The sequence below is a fragment of the Silene latifolia genome, chromosome 7 (genome assembly GCF_048544455.1).
Source record: "Silene latifolia isolate original U9 population chromosome 7, ASM4854445v1, whole genome shotgun sequence".
Lineage (NCBI taxonomy): Eukaryota > Viridiplantae > Streptophyta > Magnoliopsida > Caryophyllales > Caryophyllaceae > Silene > Silene latifolia.
In genome coordinates this window covers 23,029,330-23,045,492 of record NC_133532.1, presented here as the reverse complement: position 1 = coordinate 23,045,492, position 16,163 = coordinate 23,029,330, and the positions used below count along the sequence as shown (strand labels likewise).

Sequence of the window (16,163 nt, the reverse complement as noted above, 5' to 3'; positions counted from 1 at the left end):
ACCCCCTCATGATGGAATAATATACAATTCGGTCTCCCTTATTTTCCCTCTAACTTCTCTCTACAATTCTCTTGCATTTATTTCACAACACAATTTTTTTTTTTCAAAATTATTTTTTCAACTATGGAATATCATTAACTTTACATCCAATACCCTTTTAATATTTATAAAAAAAAAAATATGCACCACCCTCCCGCTAGTGTTTCCCCACCGTTGTTTGGTAAGACTAATTAAAAAGTTAACTTAAACCTGAGAATGATAAGGTAGATGAAAATTAGGATCTGATAAGATAGATGATTATATAAAAAGAGTGTTTGACAAACAAACTGAAAATGTAAACTGATTTGATGAAATGACGTAAAAGGATATGATAATTATTTAATAATATAGATTTATGAGATAAAAATGGAAAATCAAATCACGTACCTGAAATCTCAAATGCTACCCTAGGTAACATTTCATTTTAGATAGTTTGGTTAAATAATCTACTTGCCAGACGCTTAAAAAAATAAGGTGCCTAAAATTTTGGTCAAATAAACTACTTTGCCAGACAAACCCTAAAACTATACAGTAAAGCGCAAGTCGGATTTCTGAAATCTTTATGGACCTCCACGGATCACTGCTCCCACCGGCCACCACCTCTACAGCGACCGACCCAATCACCAGAGCCGATCACTCGACCACGTTGGCGCCGATCTCCAAAACCAAGTTGGGGTGAAATCTAGAGGTTAAAATTTTTGTATTAGTAAAATTCGATAAATATGCCCGCAAGGGTGGAGTTTAGTGGTTAAGGGGTCGTTTGGTTCAACAAGTTGAATGCAATGGAATGGAGTTTGATAGTATAGTAGTATGTGGTTCTAAATCCATACTTGCGTAATCTTGTTTGGTTCATCAAAAATTATAGAAGGGAGAAATGAAGTTTGAATCCAAGGTAGGAGGGTGGGTATGAGATTCCAATGGGTTGGGGTGGAGTTAAAATCAATTGGGTATCTAAGTCCATTCCAAATCACCCCAACCAAACACTAGAATCCATTCCAAAAGCTCCAACCTTGTGGAATATTTATGGCTTGAGTCAATGCCTTCTAAACTTCGAACTTGTCACATTCGGGTGACTTACCTGTTATACGTGGTTTTGAGGCTATTATGTATTATCGAGGGTTTACCTGGTGCATACTAAAGAAAGCGGATGGGGTTTCCTCGTCACAAAAATAAAAGGGATATTCTACGTGGTAACCCCGTGTTTTTTTATTTTCTACATGATAACCTCATTTTTACCGAAAAGGCCCTTGACTGGTCACAAAACACAACCATGAGTTCCGAAAGCAACGTTTTTTTTTTCAAATCAAAGATATCATGAACACAATCAATTTGGAAGAAAATGTCACATTCGGAACTCACTACAAAGAGGTACGGTCAGTCAAAGTTTAAAGCTTGACTGACCGTAACTCTTGCCACGAGTTCAGTAACTGATTTTTTTTTCCCTAATTAAAGATCTCGTAAAGCCAGTTAATTTGAAAAAAAAAACGCCCCTTTTAGAACTTTCGATTGTGAATTATGTCCACTCAAATGTGTTTTTGCTAAAAATAAGATTATAGAAAATAAAAAATACGAGGTTACCGCGTAGAATATCTCAAAATAAAAACGGATAATTCACATGGTACCCTTAAAGTTTGCCACTTTGCACGAAATACCCAAATTTTTGATCCGGAAAACTTAAAGAGGTCATAACTCGTGTTTACGAACTCAGAAAGTGAAATTTTTTGTTTTCAAATCGATCATCTTTCCAAGAACTATGATTTGATAAAAAAATTTGACGTACTTGGAACTCGTGACCAAGAGATATGATCACTCAAAGTTTGTTCGGTCGGAAAAACTTTGAGGCACAATAACTCCTAGCAACGGATCCAAATGCGACAATTTTTTTTTTCCAAATTGTAGTTCTCGGAAAGATAAGCGATTTGGAAAAAAAAATCGTTACTTTCTGAACTCGTAAACACGATTTATGACCTCTTTAAGTTTTTCGGATCAAAAATTTGGGTATTTCGTGCAAAAGTGGCAAACTTCAGGGGTACCGCGTGAATTATCCGAAATAAAAAAATAAAAATCGACAGATATTTTTTCAAGTTTTTTCTCCCACATATTCAAGGAGTATCGAACTACAAACCTTCCACATGTCAACCAACAATGGCTAGCTTTTAACAATCTTCCACATGTCTTCTTCCTTCATCTCCTTTCTCCAACCTTCTTCATCTTCATCATCATCCATGCGCATTCGATTCTCTTCCTCTCTCCACCGTTTTTTCTCCTCTCACCACTCCCACAACTTTCTTCTTCCCAAACTACCCTTCCTTAGAAAACAACCACCCTTGTGTTTTTCTCAATTACCATCATTTTCTTTACCCTTTAGTGTAATTTCTCCTCGACCCATTTCGTCAAACAAGGTTTTTTCAATGGCGGCTCATTCTTCTTCTTCCTCAAGTAGTTCTCATACTAATCGGTTGGGTTCTGAGCATAGTCCTTACCTTCTTCAGCATGCTCATAATCCTGTATGTCTTACACTTTCGTTTGTTAGTAGATTAATTTTATTGGGTTTGCCCTTTTGTTTACTCTTTCCGTCTCAATTATTTATTTACCTTTGATTAAAATAACCGTCTCAAAGAATAAGAAACGTAAACAAATGATTGGGACAATTGGACAATACAGTATTGTCTTAGTAACTTTGCAAGTGTATTGGATAATGTGGTATATCTGCTGAGTTGTGCTAAGATGTAAGCTGGAATTAGGGTTTACGATTTTGACTTGCAATTGATTAGACCTATTTGCTAAACCACGGTCGAAATGAGGTCAAATTGGGCTGAGTTAAAGTTAATGTTGTAACTCGTAGCTCGAATCGGCTTTTTGTTGGGTGAAGCTTCCCAAGGGTGTTAAGAGACATTTGAATTCCAAATATAATATGAATGAACTAGTCTTGAATCTTGTTAGTGGGCGGTGGATGTTTTGGATCAGTACATTTATGCTGCTGATGACGACATATTAAGGAGGATATATCAGCTTCAGGCTTTCAGCTGGTAATATTAGTATGTGGGAAAGTTAGTACTACATACTCCCTCCGTCACAGTCAATGGTTGTCCTTTGGTTTTGGCACAAAGAACAGGGAAAGAGGAGGGGGCCAATTACTAAAGGACAAGTGGACCAAATTGAGTGTGAATGATCAAATTGCTCATCAAATGCTTTCTTAAACTAGAAAGGATAATAATTGACTAAGACACCCAAAAATGGAATAGGACAACAAATGACCGGGACAGAGGAGTAGTATTTATTTTAGAAGGTAGGGTTTGGAAGGTAGACTGCTTGACATTCCATTCCCACTTAGAGCTTGTGCAGGATGGGAGTAATTGTCGTACTAGGGTAATAGTGATCAAATGACTTAGAAAATGGAGGAAAGTAATTGTAGTGGAAGGTGGAAATGGTGAAGGGTTCAGTTATGTTTAGCGTTGATTGTTTGTTGGTGATCATTATTGTCCTTCTCTAACGGGAGAAGTAATACGGAGTATTCTACTTTGTGTTGTAATGACATAGGTTATTGAGCTTTTATTGGTTCAATGTTGTCATACTTTTAGGAATAGTTGGTCTAAATACCCTTTCAGTTCTTTTAGTTGATCGCTAATCTAAGGCAGGAACAACATATACGCGACTGTTACTAGCTTTTGCAACATGTTAGCTATTATTATAATCTGCAACATGTTAACTTTTTTGGAATATTACCTTATTACTGTAGAGTTTAGACATTAACATGTGCGTTTGTTGGATTCAAGTGTTCATCATTATTGTTTGAGTGATTACATCTATGTTGCAAATGGCCCTTATCAGTTTATGCGTTCATCACTATTGTATGAGTGATTATATCTATGTCACATTGGTTTAAGTTCAATATGAGCGCATATATGGACAACTCTAATTATGTTTTATATATACCCTCAACACTGAACTTTACATAAATCTTTCAAAATATCTTTTACCGATTAGGTTGTTGTGCACGAAAATATAAAAAAATATGATGATGCTAAACAAGCAGCTAGCTTTAATGCCTCTTAGCCTTTGCTACTTGTCCTAGTGCTGGAGCGATGGGCACATGCTTCTAAGTACTGATTCGTATGGTATTCGCACGCCTCGGTGATCAAATTCTTGGTGGAAATCATCAACTTCATAGAAATTTTTCTTTTACGAGTGTATACATGAATTTTAGTAGCTGCATAATTGATGGTGTATTTGGTGATGTTAGGTTAACTGGTATCCGTGGGGCGAGGAAGCATTTCAGGAAGCTAAGAGAAGAGATGTGCCCATTTTCTTATCAAGTATAATTCCTTCTTTGAAGCGGTCTATTATTCCTTGATTCTTTGTGGTTTTATGGTATTATTTAATTGATGAATAATCATTTGCTTGGCATTTCTTTTGGATGAAGTCGGCTACAGCACCTGCCACTGGTTAGATTTCCCCAATCCATCTTCTTTATTAAAAAATTCCGATAGTTTCTCACTTCTTTTTGTTGAACTAAAATTCACATGTGCTCTCTCATTCATAGGTGTCATGTTATGGAAGTGGAGTCATTTGAGAGTGAGGAGGTCGCCAAGTTGCTAAATGATTGGTTTGTCAGTGTCAAGGTCAGTTTATTGCTGTTCTCTGAGGGCATCTATTTTTTATTTACAGTGTTGCTTAATTTTGAGGACGAGTAAAGCAGGGATTTTAATATATTTCTAGTTTCTCTAACAGCGTTTCTTTAACAGGTGGACAGGGAGGAGAGACCAGATGTTGACAAGGTATCCCCTATTGACTGACCGAATCTTCTAAGGAGCGGCTTGGCTCTAACTGTTTATAATAAATTCTTTTAAGAGGCGAACTTGATATTGTATCCTGTAAGATAACAATATATACCATGGGGTTTGCCTTAAATTTTCTCATTTTTGTTAGTTATTATGCACGGGCATTGAAGTATGATGTAGTATATAAAAATGGCTCACTATACTGACTGACAGTAACAATCTCCGTTTCATGCATCATATCAGTTGGTTGCCACAAAAATTCCTTATGCATTATCCATAAATAATATCTATATGATTTCAACTCATGAAGAGGGTTGTGTGCATCTGAACCCCTTTACCCTCCATAGATTTTAGCTTATAGGCATTGGGGTCAGGTTGCTGTGTTCGTATGCCTTGGTTTGTTGTGTTTATACTATATTTTTCTATCTAATTGGTTGAGGAAGTGCTTTTAAAAGTTTTGTCTTGCCTCCAGGTTTACATGACTTATGTTCAGGCTTTATATGGTGGCGGAGGTTGGCCCTTGAGCGTATTCTTGTCGCCTGATCTTAAGCCACTAATGGGTGGAACTTACTTTCCACCAGATGACCAGTATGGAAGACCTGGTTTTAAAACTGTGCTGAGGTAAATTTAGCACTGAAGTAGTCTGAATATATCTGGCACCTCTTCTTTTTTGGAGTATTGAATGACTATGTTATCAAGTGTTTGCATCCATTTTCTGTTACCTATACTATAGCTGCTTTCTTTTTTTCTCAGAAAAGTCAAAGAGGCTTGGGATACTAAAAAGGACGTGCTTATAAAAAGTGGAGCCTATGCCATTGAACAACTATCTGAAGCTTTATCGACTAAAGCGAGTTTGGATAAACTACCTGATGGTTTATCTCAGGAATCATTATCCCGGTGCGCAGATGAAGTATGTACTATGTCGTACGGCCATCTTTTAAATTGTGTCCTGTTGGATTATTTGGTAGACCAGACATATCTAAATTAGTAAAGATGAGCCCAAAATCAAGGGGGTTATATTCGCTAACCGTTGATCATCTGAGTTAGGTTTCAACTGTGTAAGATGTGTAATATTCACTTTATCATTATTGTAGGTGGTGCTAATATAGGAGATACATGATGACTGTTTTTCCTTGTATATTTGAGACATAATCAGTGAAAATCTGAAAACTACATTGCTTTTGGTTTCTTCTATTTAGCAGATGAAAACATCTAGCAAATAGAAGTTGGATCTTCTTATTTTTATTATTATATTTTGTCTGATTTATATTTACATAAAATATATTGTTTTGTAGTTTTCAGAAAGATATGATCCAGTGAATGGTGGGTTTGGTTCTGCTCCGAAATTCCCGAGGCCTGTAGAGATCCAAGTGATGCTTTATCATTCCAAAAAATTGGAAGAAAGTGGAAAATCTGGTCAAGCGAATGAAAGATTTCAGATGGTGAAGTTCACTTTGCAATGCATGGCTAGAGGGGGTGTTCATGACCACATTGGAGGTGGATTTCACAGATATAGCGTGGACGAGTACTGGCATGGTTAGATTTGCAATCTACTTGCCTTGTTGGAAACATTGTTAAAATATATTGATATTTATTAAAAAACATTAGTCGATCTTCCATTTTATCTTTGAATTATACATTTTCCCCGGTGCTATGAGCCCATGAGTAACTTACGGATACATTTTTTTGTTTCAGTTCCACATTTTGAGAAAATGTTGTATGACCAAGGGCAATTGGTCAATGTTTATTTGGATGCTTTTGCAATTACAAAAGACAGCCAATACTCGAGTGTTGCAAGGGATATTCTCGATTACTTGAGAAGAGACATGATTGGGCCAGCTGGAGAAATATTTTCGGCAGAGGATGCGGATAGTGCAGACGCGGACGATGCAGCACGGAAGAAGGAAGGGGCTTTTTATGTTTGGACTTCCAAGGAGGTAAGTGAAGTTGTTGACATTATGTGTTAGTGTATTTGAGTTGACTTATGTTTAAGTCAACAGAGAGCCAACTTTAGTGACAGTGAACTTTTCTTTGGGGAGCGAAGTGTGTAGTGCTTGTTCTCCTGGAGTAGTGTTTAGTTAGGAACATGGTATCAGACTATCAGATCTCAGTATGACACTTGATTAGTTGGTCATCGTGGTCTCTGTCTGTCGCTGTACTATGAATGCGGCCAAGACCGCCTCAATTTTTTTTTTTTATTATGATTGGGGTAACCCCGAAGCCTTGATGATTTAGTGTCATGGCCCAAATTTAATACGATGGTTAAAAGGCATTAAGATATCCGTCTTGAGCTTGTCTCTGTGTGTTATGTTCTATTAGTGACTTTACTTTTGAGCAGATCAATGTATGTAGTCTGTGTAGAAATGTTGGTCTTTCCCAGAAAAAAGTTTTTGATGTTTTGGGAGTCTAAAATAGACGGAGAGGATATGAAATTGTTTGATGGTGTAGTCCTATTGTGTTTGGTTAAGTTGTATGCGTGCTTCAACTTCAGCCTACTTGTTTCAACCCTTTCTTCTGTCTTCTTGAACAAAGTTTCATGTTTTTAGATTGATGACATCCTCGGAGAGCATGCTACCTTATTCAAGGAACACTACTATGTAAAAAACTCTGGGAATTGTGACCTATCAGAAATGAGTGATCCACACAGTGAGTTCAGGGGCAAGAATGTCCTTATACAGAGGAGCAGTACCGAAGCATTGGCAAAGAAGCTAGGTGTTCAAGTCGAGGAGTACATCGAGATTCTCGGAACATGTAGAAGAAAGCTTTTTGATATGAGACTGAAACGTCCCCGGCCGCATCTTGATGACAAGGTATAGCCTCGCTGGATCAAACTGTTTGGTTCCTACACAGCAGTCAGTTTATCTACTTAAGTATTAGTGTGTGAATTATATTTATTGCTCTTATGAGATTTGGATTTCCATTTCCAATGGAGGAAATTCTGAAGAAGTAATCAATTGATGTAATTCTCCGGCAATCTTCATTATGATTCATTGTACACCGACTCTCCCTATTGTTAACTCAGGGGGTAGGGATGAGGTTGTGTACTTGCATATATTCACACACATTGCTAGCCATTGATGGGAGATGTTGTAGTACTTGTAACATTGCAGTGATGATAATGATGTGTGTGAGTCATACTCTAAAGAATAACTTCTTTTGATTTTTGTTTGACCCGCGAGTAAATCTGTAAGTCACAGCTATAATTATTTGACTCACGAGTCGTCCAGGTGATAATAGGTGTGTGGTGCTTAGTTTCAAACTTTTTTTGGGAAACATGTAGAGTTTGTATTTTGTAAGTTTAGAGGTTGATCAAGGTTTTTTGTTTGATCTTGCAGGTGATTGTGGGTTGGAATGGACTTGTAATTTCATCTTTTGCTAGAGCTTCCCAAATTCTCAAAGGCGAACCTGATGGGCTAAAACACTATTTTCCCGTCGTTGGTACTGATGTAAGATCCGTTTGTGTCTGTTAACCTTCATCTTTTTTTATATTCTTTTAAAAAATGTTCAACAAAAAAGAAACGTTTTGTTGATTATTGATGTTTTGTGATTTTTGTATGCTTGCTTATAGTAGTTAGAAATTAGGTACTTAGTTGACATGGATATTAGCTATGTTTATGAGAGGACCTTTTTTTTTTACCTTGAGTTCATGATTCCTTATATCAAATTAGAAGTCGTGGACTCGTGGTATGAGTAAGCATTTGTGTTCCTTTTGATTTTATATTGCATTCTTTGTAAATTGTTCAGCCTGAAGAGTACATCGAAGTTGCCGAAAAGGCGACATCTTTTATAAGGAAGCACCTGTACAACAAGGAAACTCGTAGGCTTCAACATAGCTTCCGTAAAGGACCATCTAAAGCTCCTGGGTTTCTAGACGACTACGCCTTTCTTATATCTGCTCTGTTGGATCTTTATGAGTGTGGTGGTCGAATCAAGTGGCTTGAATGGGCTCTTGAGTTGCAAGATACTCAGGCAAGTACATCTGTAACACATAAAACTTTCAGGATCTTAGCCTACATAAAAATAACGTCGAGTGAACCGTTGAGTCTGGATTGATTCACTAGATATCCATATCCAAGTGTCAGCCATGCCATGCATTAATCTTTGGGACACCATTTTGTTGAATCCCTACCTTTTATGAGTATACTGGTATGGGGGCACAGCTTCAGATTATAAATTTAATTAGAAATGTGAATAATAATTTTGTTTAAAGTATAGAAAGATTATGAAAGATATTAAGATTTAAAATCCGTAAAAACCGTACGTGAATGTTTCATACATTCGCTTTTTGTGCTTATATTGCAATATTGCATGCGAGCACCCCTTTTCGTCCGGACTAGTAGAAATGTCAGATTGGAAGGTTAGGTACAAGCTTCATACACATGGTCCATACACATACCCCAAAGAGTATTGTCGACCCAAAACTGAAGAGTCGGAGTAACATAGCCTACTGCATTGTGTTCCAGGATGAAGTGTTCATGGACAAAGAAGGTGGAGGATATTTCAATACAGCAGGGGAAGACCCTTCGGTACTATTGCGAGTAAAAGAAGACCATGATGGTGCAGAACCTTCAGGCAACTCTGTAGCTGCTATAAATCTTGTCAGATTGGCATCTATTGTTTCCGACAGCCGAGCTGATCGCTACCGGCAGAATGCTGAGCGTCTACTGGTAAATTGACCCATTATACTTATTTACTTGTGCTCTCCTACTTAGTGTTGTTCATCCTCAAAGGTTTAGAAATGGAAGTCCTTTTCCCGAAAAAAAACATTACGTGATTTGTGAAACACCTTCAAAAAAGTTGCGGTTAAATATGTTCAGCTTATTGCCTAATTTTCTACCCAAACTTCTGTTGGGTTTATTTATTTCTTTTTTCCTTTTTTTGTGTGTAAATAGAGCCACAAGTGCTGCTTTGATGCTGATGATTTTTTTTACCATGAGTACTGAAGTTCAACGTTAGCTTAGTCGATATGGGTAGTTGTGTGTATTATTATTTTTTTGCTACAAGAGATCACAAATGACAGTTGTGATGCTAGCCTAGTCTGAATCTAGGACAAAAGTATCACCGCTCATCAACTTTACCATAAGTGGTCGAGTATATACAACTTTTCTGGTGCAAGGGACGCCATAAAGGCAGCTATGATACTGATGAAATTTGAACCTGGGTCATTGTGTCCATTCCTTCAATGACTTTATAAAAGTTTGTATTTTAATGATTGAAAGTTATGATTTACAGGCCAACTTTGAGAAGAGATTGAAGGATATGGGAATGGCGGTACCTTTGATGTGTTGTGCTGCCGACATGCTAACCATTCCTTCAAGAAAGCAGGTTGTCCTGGTTGGCTCCAAGACTTCAGAGCAGTTCAGCAAGATGCTGGCTGCTTCTCATGCAACTTACGACCCTAATAAAACGGTATTATTGCGTGTTAAATCCTTGAAATTCCTAACTGGTTTCTGTTACCAATTTTTTCTCGTAAATCAGCATCTTCATTGATGATATACGTTGTAGGTGATCCACATTGATCTGAGTGATCCCGAGGATTCAAGATTCTGGGAAACGAATAATGAAAAAATAATGCGAATGGCAAGAGGCGTGTATTCCGAGGATAAAGTTGTCGCTCTTGTTTGCCAAAACTTTACTTGCAAGCCTCCGATATCAGATCCCGCTTCTCTCACAGCTCTTCTTTTGAATAAGAATGCAACCAAGGTGGCTTGACCCGTTTTGTGTATCAGATTAACCCATGGATTCTTATGTGAGTCTCTTACTTGCGATTAGACTATCATCGTACCGCTCCATAGAATAGGTGGTGGTTACTTCGTACAGAATTTTTTGGTAGTTTACCTTACAGGGTGAATGGTGGTGTAGTTTTTAACTTATACAGGCCGTCACTTGTTATAATATAGGGGAATTTGGCATTGTAAATAAGGTATGGTTGTACACTCTCGTTATATCATCCTTTCGTCTCAAAGGATTTTCCTATGATTATTTTACTCAAAATGAATACTATTATACCGCAAGTTGTATGATAGCATCGTACAACCATCATACATTTAACAGAGTTTATGTGTAATTTTGCTGAGCTTTTTTAAAGTTTTTTTTTAAATGTCTAAGTAGGTGAGTTCAGAAACTTTATGGTATAACTCATATTCTTTAAAACAAAACTCGAAAATTTTATTATAAAGCTCGGATTCTTTACCGCCGGTTGTACTACAACTGGTGGTATAGTCTATTAATTGGGCTAGAATAGGACACATGGCAATAGGCTAGGTTGGCGGGCCATACCCGCAGATCTCGAGGCAGGTCAAGGAACGGTTCAAGTTGGATTTGTTCAACCCAAGCCCAACACTAGTTTCTGACGGGTCGGCTGGGGTTAGTCACGTCCTCGCGGGGCTGGGTAAAAATCAACCCAAGGGGCGGACCGAGTCGGCCCTAATGTTTGACAAGGGCTAATTTGGGGTATTTGATAACTTGCCATTCTCATTCTCAATTTCTCATCTCATACGAAGGCCAAACCCCTTTCTCACCCCCAAACAGTCCAACACACAACACAAATTATAAAATTCCATTGATTTTATTTTTAATTTGAAATAGAGATGCAAGGCGACAACCACGGTATTCATCGTCACTTCATCTATTCATTGTTTTTCTTATTCCGTTTCAATCATTTGTACCTCGATTAAAATATACTGTATATCCCGCATAGATAATGGAAATAGGTAAACATATAATCGAGACAGAACTTCTTTTGCATCCACCCAATGGCGGACCAGACCTGTGATTTATGAATTTATCGATAAATAGACTAAAGTCGACAATTTTCTATATACGAATTAATCAGTTCTATTAAATAGATTTGTATAGCATTACAATATAATCAAAATTTAAACTGTTCTCGTATACTTTAGCAATACATTGTTTTGTCAATCGGTCCTAAAGCTTGTTATTGTGACGTGACGTGACGTTGTCTATTATGAATATTACGGCTTTGATACCATGATACGATAATACAAGCGTTTCGGAAATACTCCGTAGTTTGTTGTATATTTCGATATGTATGAGATCGTACAAATATAATCATGGTATCAGAGCCGTAATATGACATGTAAATGAAGAACTTTATTTTAAGAACTTTATAATCATGGTATCAGAGCCGTCAAAATATAATGTGCCAAAGGAAGAACTTAGTTTTTGTTTTCAAACCCAAGTTTGATAATTTAAGAATAAATTTTTGTTTGCAATGGGACAAACTTGATTTTAGAGTTTAATTTTGACAAACCCAATTAAAAAAACTCTCCATTGCTATTGCTCTTATATTTGTACGATCTCATAATCATGGTAGGAATAGCAATAGCGTAGTTTTTGTTTTGAGTTTGTCACAAGAACTTTATTTTGGTGAGTTTGTCGTGACAAAAAGTTTTTGTTCTTGGGTTCTTCATTTAACAACCCAAGTTTATTAAATGAAGAACCAAGTTTGTCCCAAAAACCAAAAAAATTGACCAATGAATATATATCTTTATTTTAATTTTGTCCATTACCAATATTCTTAAGAATTTTATTGGAAGAACACTTTATTTAAAGTTCTTCCAAATGTTTCAAGTTTGTGGAGGTAAAAGTTTCAAGTTTCCTAAAATTCGTAATAAATATCATCGGTGGTCGTTATTGTTGTTCAGGTAGCAGTATGGATTGGAATATGAAAAAGCGCTTTACAAGTAGACCTGTTTCGAAGGCATGTCGCACTGTCGATAGGTTAAGTAGTTTACCGGATGAATTGGTGAGCAGAATAGTGGGTATGCTCCCAACCAAGGATGTTGCTGCTACGCAAGTATTGTGTAAGAGTATGAGGAGACTTGCCTTCACTTGTCTAACATCTGTAGATTTGGATGATTCCCCTCTATCTCACTGTCAACATTATCCCCATCTACCTGATCGCTTCCCTCTTTTTGTCTCCTTTGTCGATCATGTTTTGAATAATTTATCGCTGTCTGGACAGCCTCTTACCCGGTATAGACTTCATGTGGGTGGGGGCAAACGTAAAAATTCTTGTCTTTTTGGTTCTTGTTATGGACCGTGTTTCCCTGGTTTGCAACCTTCTCGTCTTAAAACATGGATTTCTTATCCGTTGGCTCACCGTGGCCTTAGGGAGCTTGACCTCTCCTTTCACGTAAGCAATCCATGTGATTGTCGGCTTCCTCACCAACTCTTCGCTTGCCATTTCTTGGAAATGTTGAAGCTTGATTCCAATCTCAAACTTGATGGTGATGAATTCTCCCTCATTTCTCTCCCTAACTTAAAACGACTTCACCTCTATTCCTTTCTCATTGTTCGGGATGATTTCCTTACTAAATTAGTTTCCGGTTGTCCTTCCCTTGAAGATCTTGAATGTGCTTATTGTGAGTGGTTCCACTCAGATCGTCTGGCCGTCTGTTCCCAGTCTCTTAGGAGATTGGTATTAATTATTAATAAATATGGACATGATGACGACAGAAACAGCGACCTTGTGATTATTGATACCCCGAATTTGCAGTATTTTCACTACAGTGACAATCTAGCAATTCACTACTCCGTCAAAAATATGAATGCTCTCGTCCAAGCTAATCTGGACGTTAGGTTGCCTTTGCGATTCTCTGCTGGGATTTCTTATGCTGTGCTTTCTTATCGGATCCAACTTAGCCTTGTCAGACTCGTGTCTAATGTTCAGCATTTATCTCTGCTTGGTTGTTTTGTCGAGGTCTGTCCCTTGCTCTTCGTTCTGCATTTTTGCTTACATTCTATTTCTTAGAGTAAGGCACTCTTTCCGTCTCAGCCATTTATTTACCATGATTGCAGTACATATATTTTGGAGGCGAGTCGAAAGATCCACTGCCCATGTTTCAGAATTTAAAAACCTTAGAGTTGGGTTGGAATTCAAGTGAGGCGAGATGGGATAAAACGCTATTGGAGATTCTCGCCTGTTCGCCTAACTTAGAAACACTTACTTTCCCAGAGGTTAGTGACTGCATGCTATTTTGCAATACGGAGTATTTGTTTTAGCAAAACTTGTCGTTTGTTCAAATTTGTTTTACTTTCTTTCCCAGAGGCGAGATGGGATATACTCTCTCCGTCCGTGTCATTTGTTTACCTTTTTTTTTCCTTACATAAGTTTGGTCCGCGGTCCATTTGGTTTCCAGAAACGGACGAAAGGCCAACTAACGTAAATAGGTGGACTGTGGTGAGGACCAAATAAAGTATGGTCCGGACCAAATTACACGATCAGGACCACCGAATGAAGACCCCTAATCGTCAAGTGTATTTTTTTGTTTATTTCAGGGATTCTTATACCCCGTGGAGCTTGAGGAGATTCAAGAACAGGTAGCTGATTTAGAAGACCAGGGTTGCGGATCAAGTGAAACAACCCCTCTATGTCTTCGGTCTAATCTCAAACGAATTGTGATACAAGTTTACTATGGGACAGCAAAGGAGCTTAATTTAATCAAATTTCTTCTGCAAAAGGCATTAATTTTACAGGAATTGGAGATTATATCCTTTTCCCAAAACTATGAGCTTGCAAGCACATTGACGGAGTTACCAAGGGCATCAATTACATGTTCAATTCGATTGCCATAGACTCCGTATATTACTTTCTTTACTTGGATATTGTTATCGTGCTCTTTTCTAATTTATTAGTTCCTTCGTATTGTCCTTGTATTTAACCTCTTACTATTATTAAGTTCACAAATTCATGGTCTCGTGAATACTTGTATTAAACGGTTCTACTAACTCTTATTGTAAGATTAGTACTCCCTCTGTTTTTTTATATATGACTTTCTCATATTTCGAGATCCTCTCTTCTCTCTTCAATATCTCTTAAAATATAAGATTAAAATACTGTGATACGTATATTTATATGAAAAAGTTTTTCGTACGGAATTTAATGGTATCATTCTTATATTTTTTGGACAAATATATTTTTGTAAATATTAAATTAAAAGGCTTACCTCGTAAATGTAAAATGTCATATATAAAAAAAAATGGAGAGAGTATTTATTTATGCAATTATAGTCAGGCAAGTCAGCTGACTCCAATCATTTTGTAATTAAGGCTCTGATGTTGTTGTCCCGCTAAAAGCCTATGTAATGGTTTTACACAATCACGTCAAAAGGATGTAGAGATTCACCTTGGCTTTGGTTCCTCGCTCTGTGTATTCGACCTAATTATAAATTTTCTTCTTTTGAAAGATATAAAATGGAATTGTTGATGTTGTTAATATACAATTTTTTTTTTTTCTTCTGTGACGGGGGAACCCGCGGCGGGGCGCATTGTGTAAAAACCTCGGGCGTACATGATAGCATGCAAACCACGTATACCAGGTAAACCACTGGAGGGTGACATGCTCGAAGTTTATTAGGTATGGACTCATGCCAAGAACGCTCCACAAGATTTTGCTCTTGAGGAGGATGAGTAAAAATCAACCCGAGAGACGGGTCGGATCCAGACGGTCCGGGTGGACCTTAATGTTTGACCATGGCTAATTTGGGGTAGGTGATGACTCCCAAAGTATATATGTGAGTGTGGCAATTAACTCCCTTAATCTTGGTTAATGATGAAAATAGTTTAGAGATTGATGGTGCTCATTCATGGACGGGTTTTACTCCTTTATGGACGAAAATGACCATTTTCCCCCTTTTATTTATTTCACCGACCTCATTTTCCTCTCATTCCAATTCAATCAACAGGTTTCACGTTACTGTCTACATTCCCATTACCGTAGACCACCCTAGAACCTCCCCCCGCTGCAACCACCTCACGCTACCCTGGTCAGGATCCCGGCAGACGACACCACCAAGAGAATCACCTGACACCACCACCATCAATAGGCGCGTCCATATTTAATTACGGCGAATATCTACCACCACAACCGCAATAAAACAACCACCTTGGTGGTCGCGTGCCCTCCATAGGCGACCATCTTGCCTACCATCGCAACACATACATACGACGCAAGACCCGGACTATAAATTTTCAATTAACAATTATTTCTACACACTAATTTCATTAGTTTAAATAATTTAATCTACCCGTAACATCGTTAATAAAGTAAATAAAGAGTAAGTACAAATTATTACTTATTCGACATGAGAACTAGCGTCCATAGTTGATTATTTTGACGAATTTGATTAATCTTCTGATGAAGAGAATTAGAGAGTGTTTGTTTTTTTTTTTTTTTTGGAGGAAGGATAAGGTATGGAAAACAAATGATAAAAAGTCCATAAAAGAGTAAAATGCGTTCGTAAATGAGTAATTACGTTTGATTTTTTTACTTATTACTTCTAGATTTTAGATTTATATCTCGTAAATTTTTATAAAACA

At 37.4% G+C, this 16,163-nt stretch overlaps 2 protein-coding genes across 2 annotated transcripts; both read left to right on the top strand.

Moving 5' to 3' along the window:
- Positions 1 to 2,140: 2,140 nt before the first annotated feature.
- LOC141591923 (uncharacterized) lies at positions 2,141 to 10,896 on the top strand. Its single transcript, XM_074412422.1, has 15 exons — positions 2,141 to 2,546; positions 4,283 to 4,355; positions 4,463 to 4,484; positions 4,583 to 4,661; positions 4,785 to 4,817; positions 5,293 to 5,441; positions 5,574 to 5,730; positions 6,116 to 6,356; positions 6,516 to 6,757; positions 7,367 to 7,630; positions 8,156 to 8,266; positions 8,565 to 8,789; positions 9,284 to 9,487; positions 10,053 to 10,229; positions 10,326 to 10,896. The coding sequence occupies exons 1-15, from the start codon at positions 2,211 to 2,213 to the stop codon at positions 10,530 to 10,532; spliced, it is 2,520 nt and encodes an 839-aa protein (XP_074268523.1). The 5' UTR covers positions 2,141 to 2,210; the 3' UTR covers positions 10,533 to 10,896.
- A 435-nt stretch (positions 10,897 to 11,331) lies between these two features.
- LOC141590962 (F-box/LRR-repeat protein At4g14103-like) lies at positions 11,332 to 14,582 on the top strand. The gene is made up of 4 exons (XM_074411465.1): positions 11,332 to 11,429; positions 12,488 to 13,545; positions 13,644 to 13,802; positions 14,124 to 14,582. The coding sequence occupies exons 1-4, from the start codon at positions 11,411 to 11,413 to the stop codon at positions 14,418 to 14,420; spliced, it is 1,533 nt and encodes a 510-aa protein (XP_074267566.1). The 5' UTR covers positions 11,332 to 11,410; the 3' UTR covers positions 14,421 to 14,582.
- Positions 14,583 to 16,163: the final 1,581 nt, after the last annotated feature.

Excerpts from the sequence above, each read along its gene's own strand:
- LOC141590962 (XM_074411465.1), top strand. Across the intron at positions 13,546-13,643 it reads TGCTTGGTTGTTTTGTCGAG|TACATATATTTTGGAGGCGA; the intron begins GTCTGTCCCTTG and ends CCATGATTGCAG. Across the intron at positions 13,803-14,123 it reads AAACACTTACTTTCCCAGAG|GGATTCTTATACCCCGTGGA; the intron begins GTTAGTGACTGC and ends TGTTTATTTCAG.
- LOC141591923 (XM_074412422.1), top strand. The coding sequence starts at position 2,211 with ATGTCTTCTTCCTTCATCTCCTTTCTCCAACCTTCTTCATCTTCATCA. Across the intron at positions 8,267-8,564 it reads TTCCCGTCGTTGGTACTGAT|CCTGAAGAGTACATCGAAGT; the intron begins GTAAGATCCGTT and ends TAAATTGTTCAG. Across the intron at positions 10,230-10,325 it reads CTTACGACCCTAATAAAACG|GTGATCCACATTGATCTGAG; the intron begins GTATTATTGCGT and ends TATACGTTGTAG.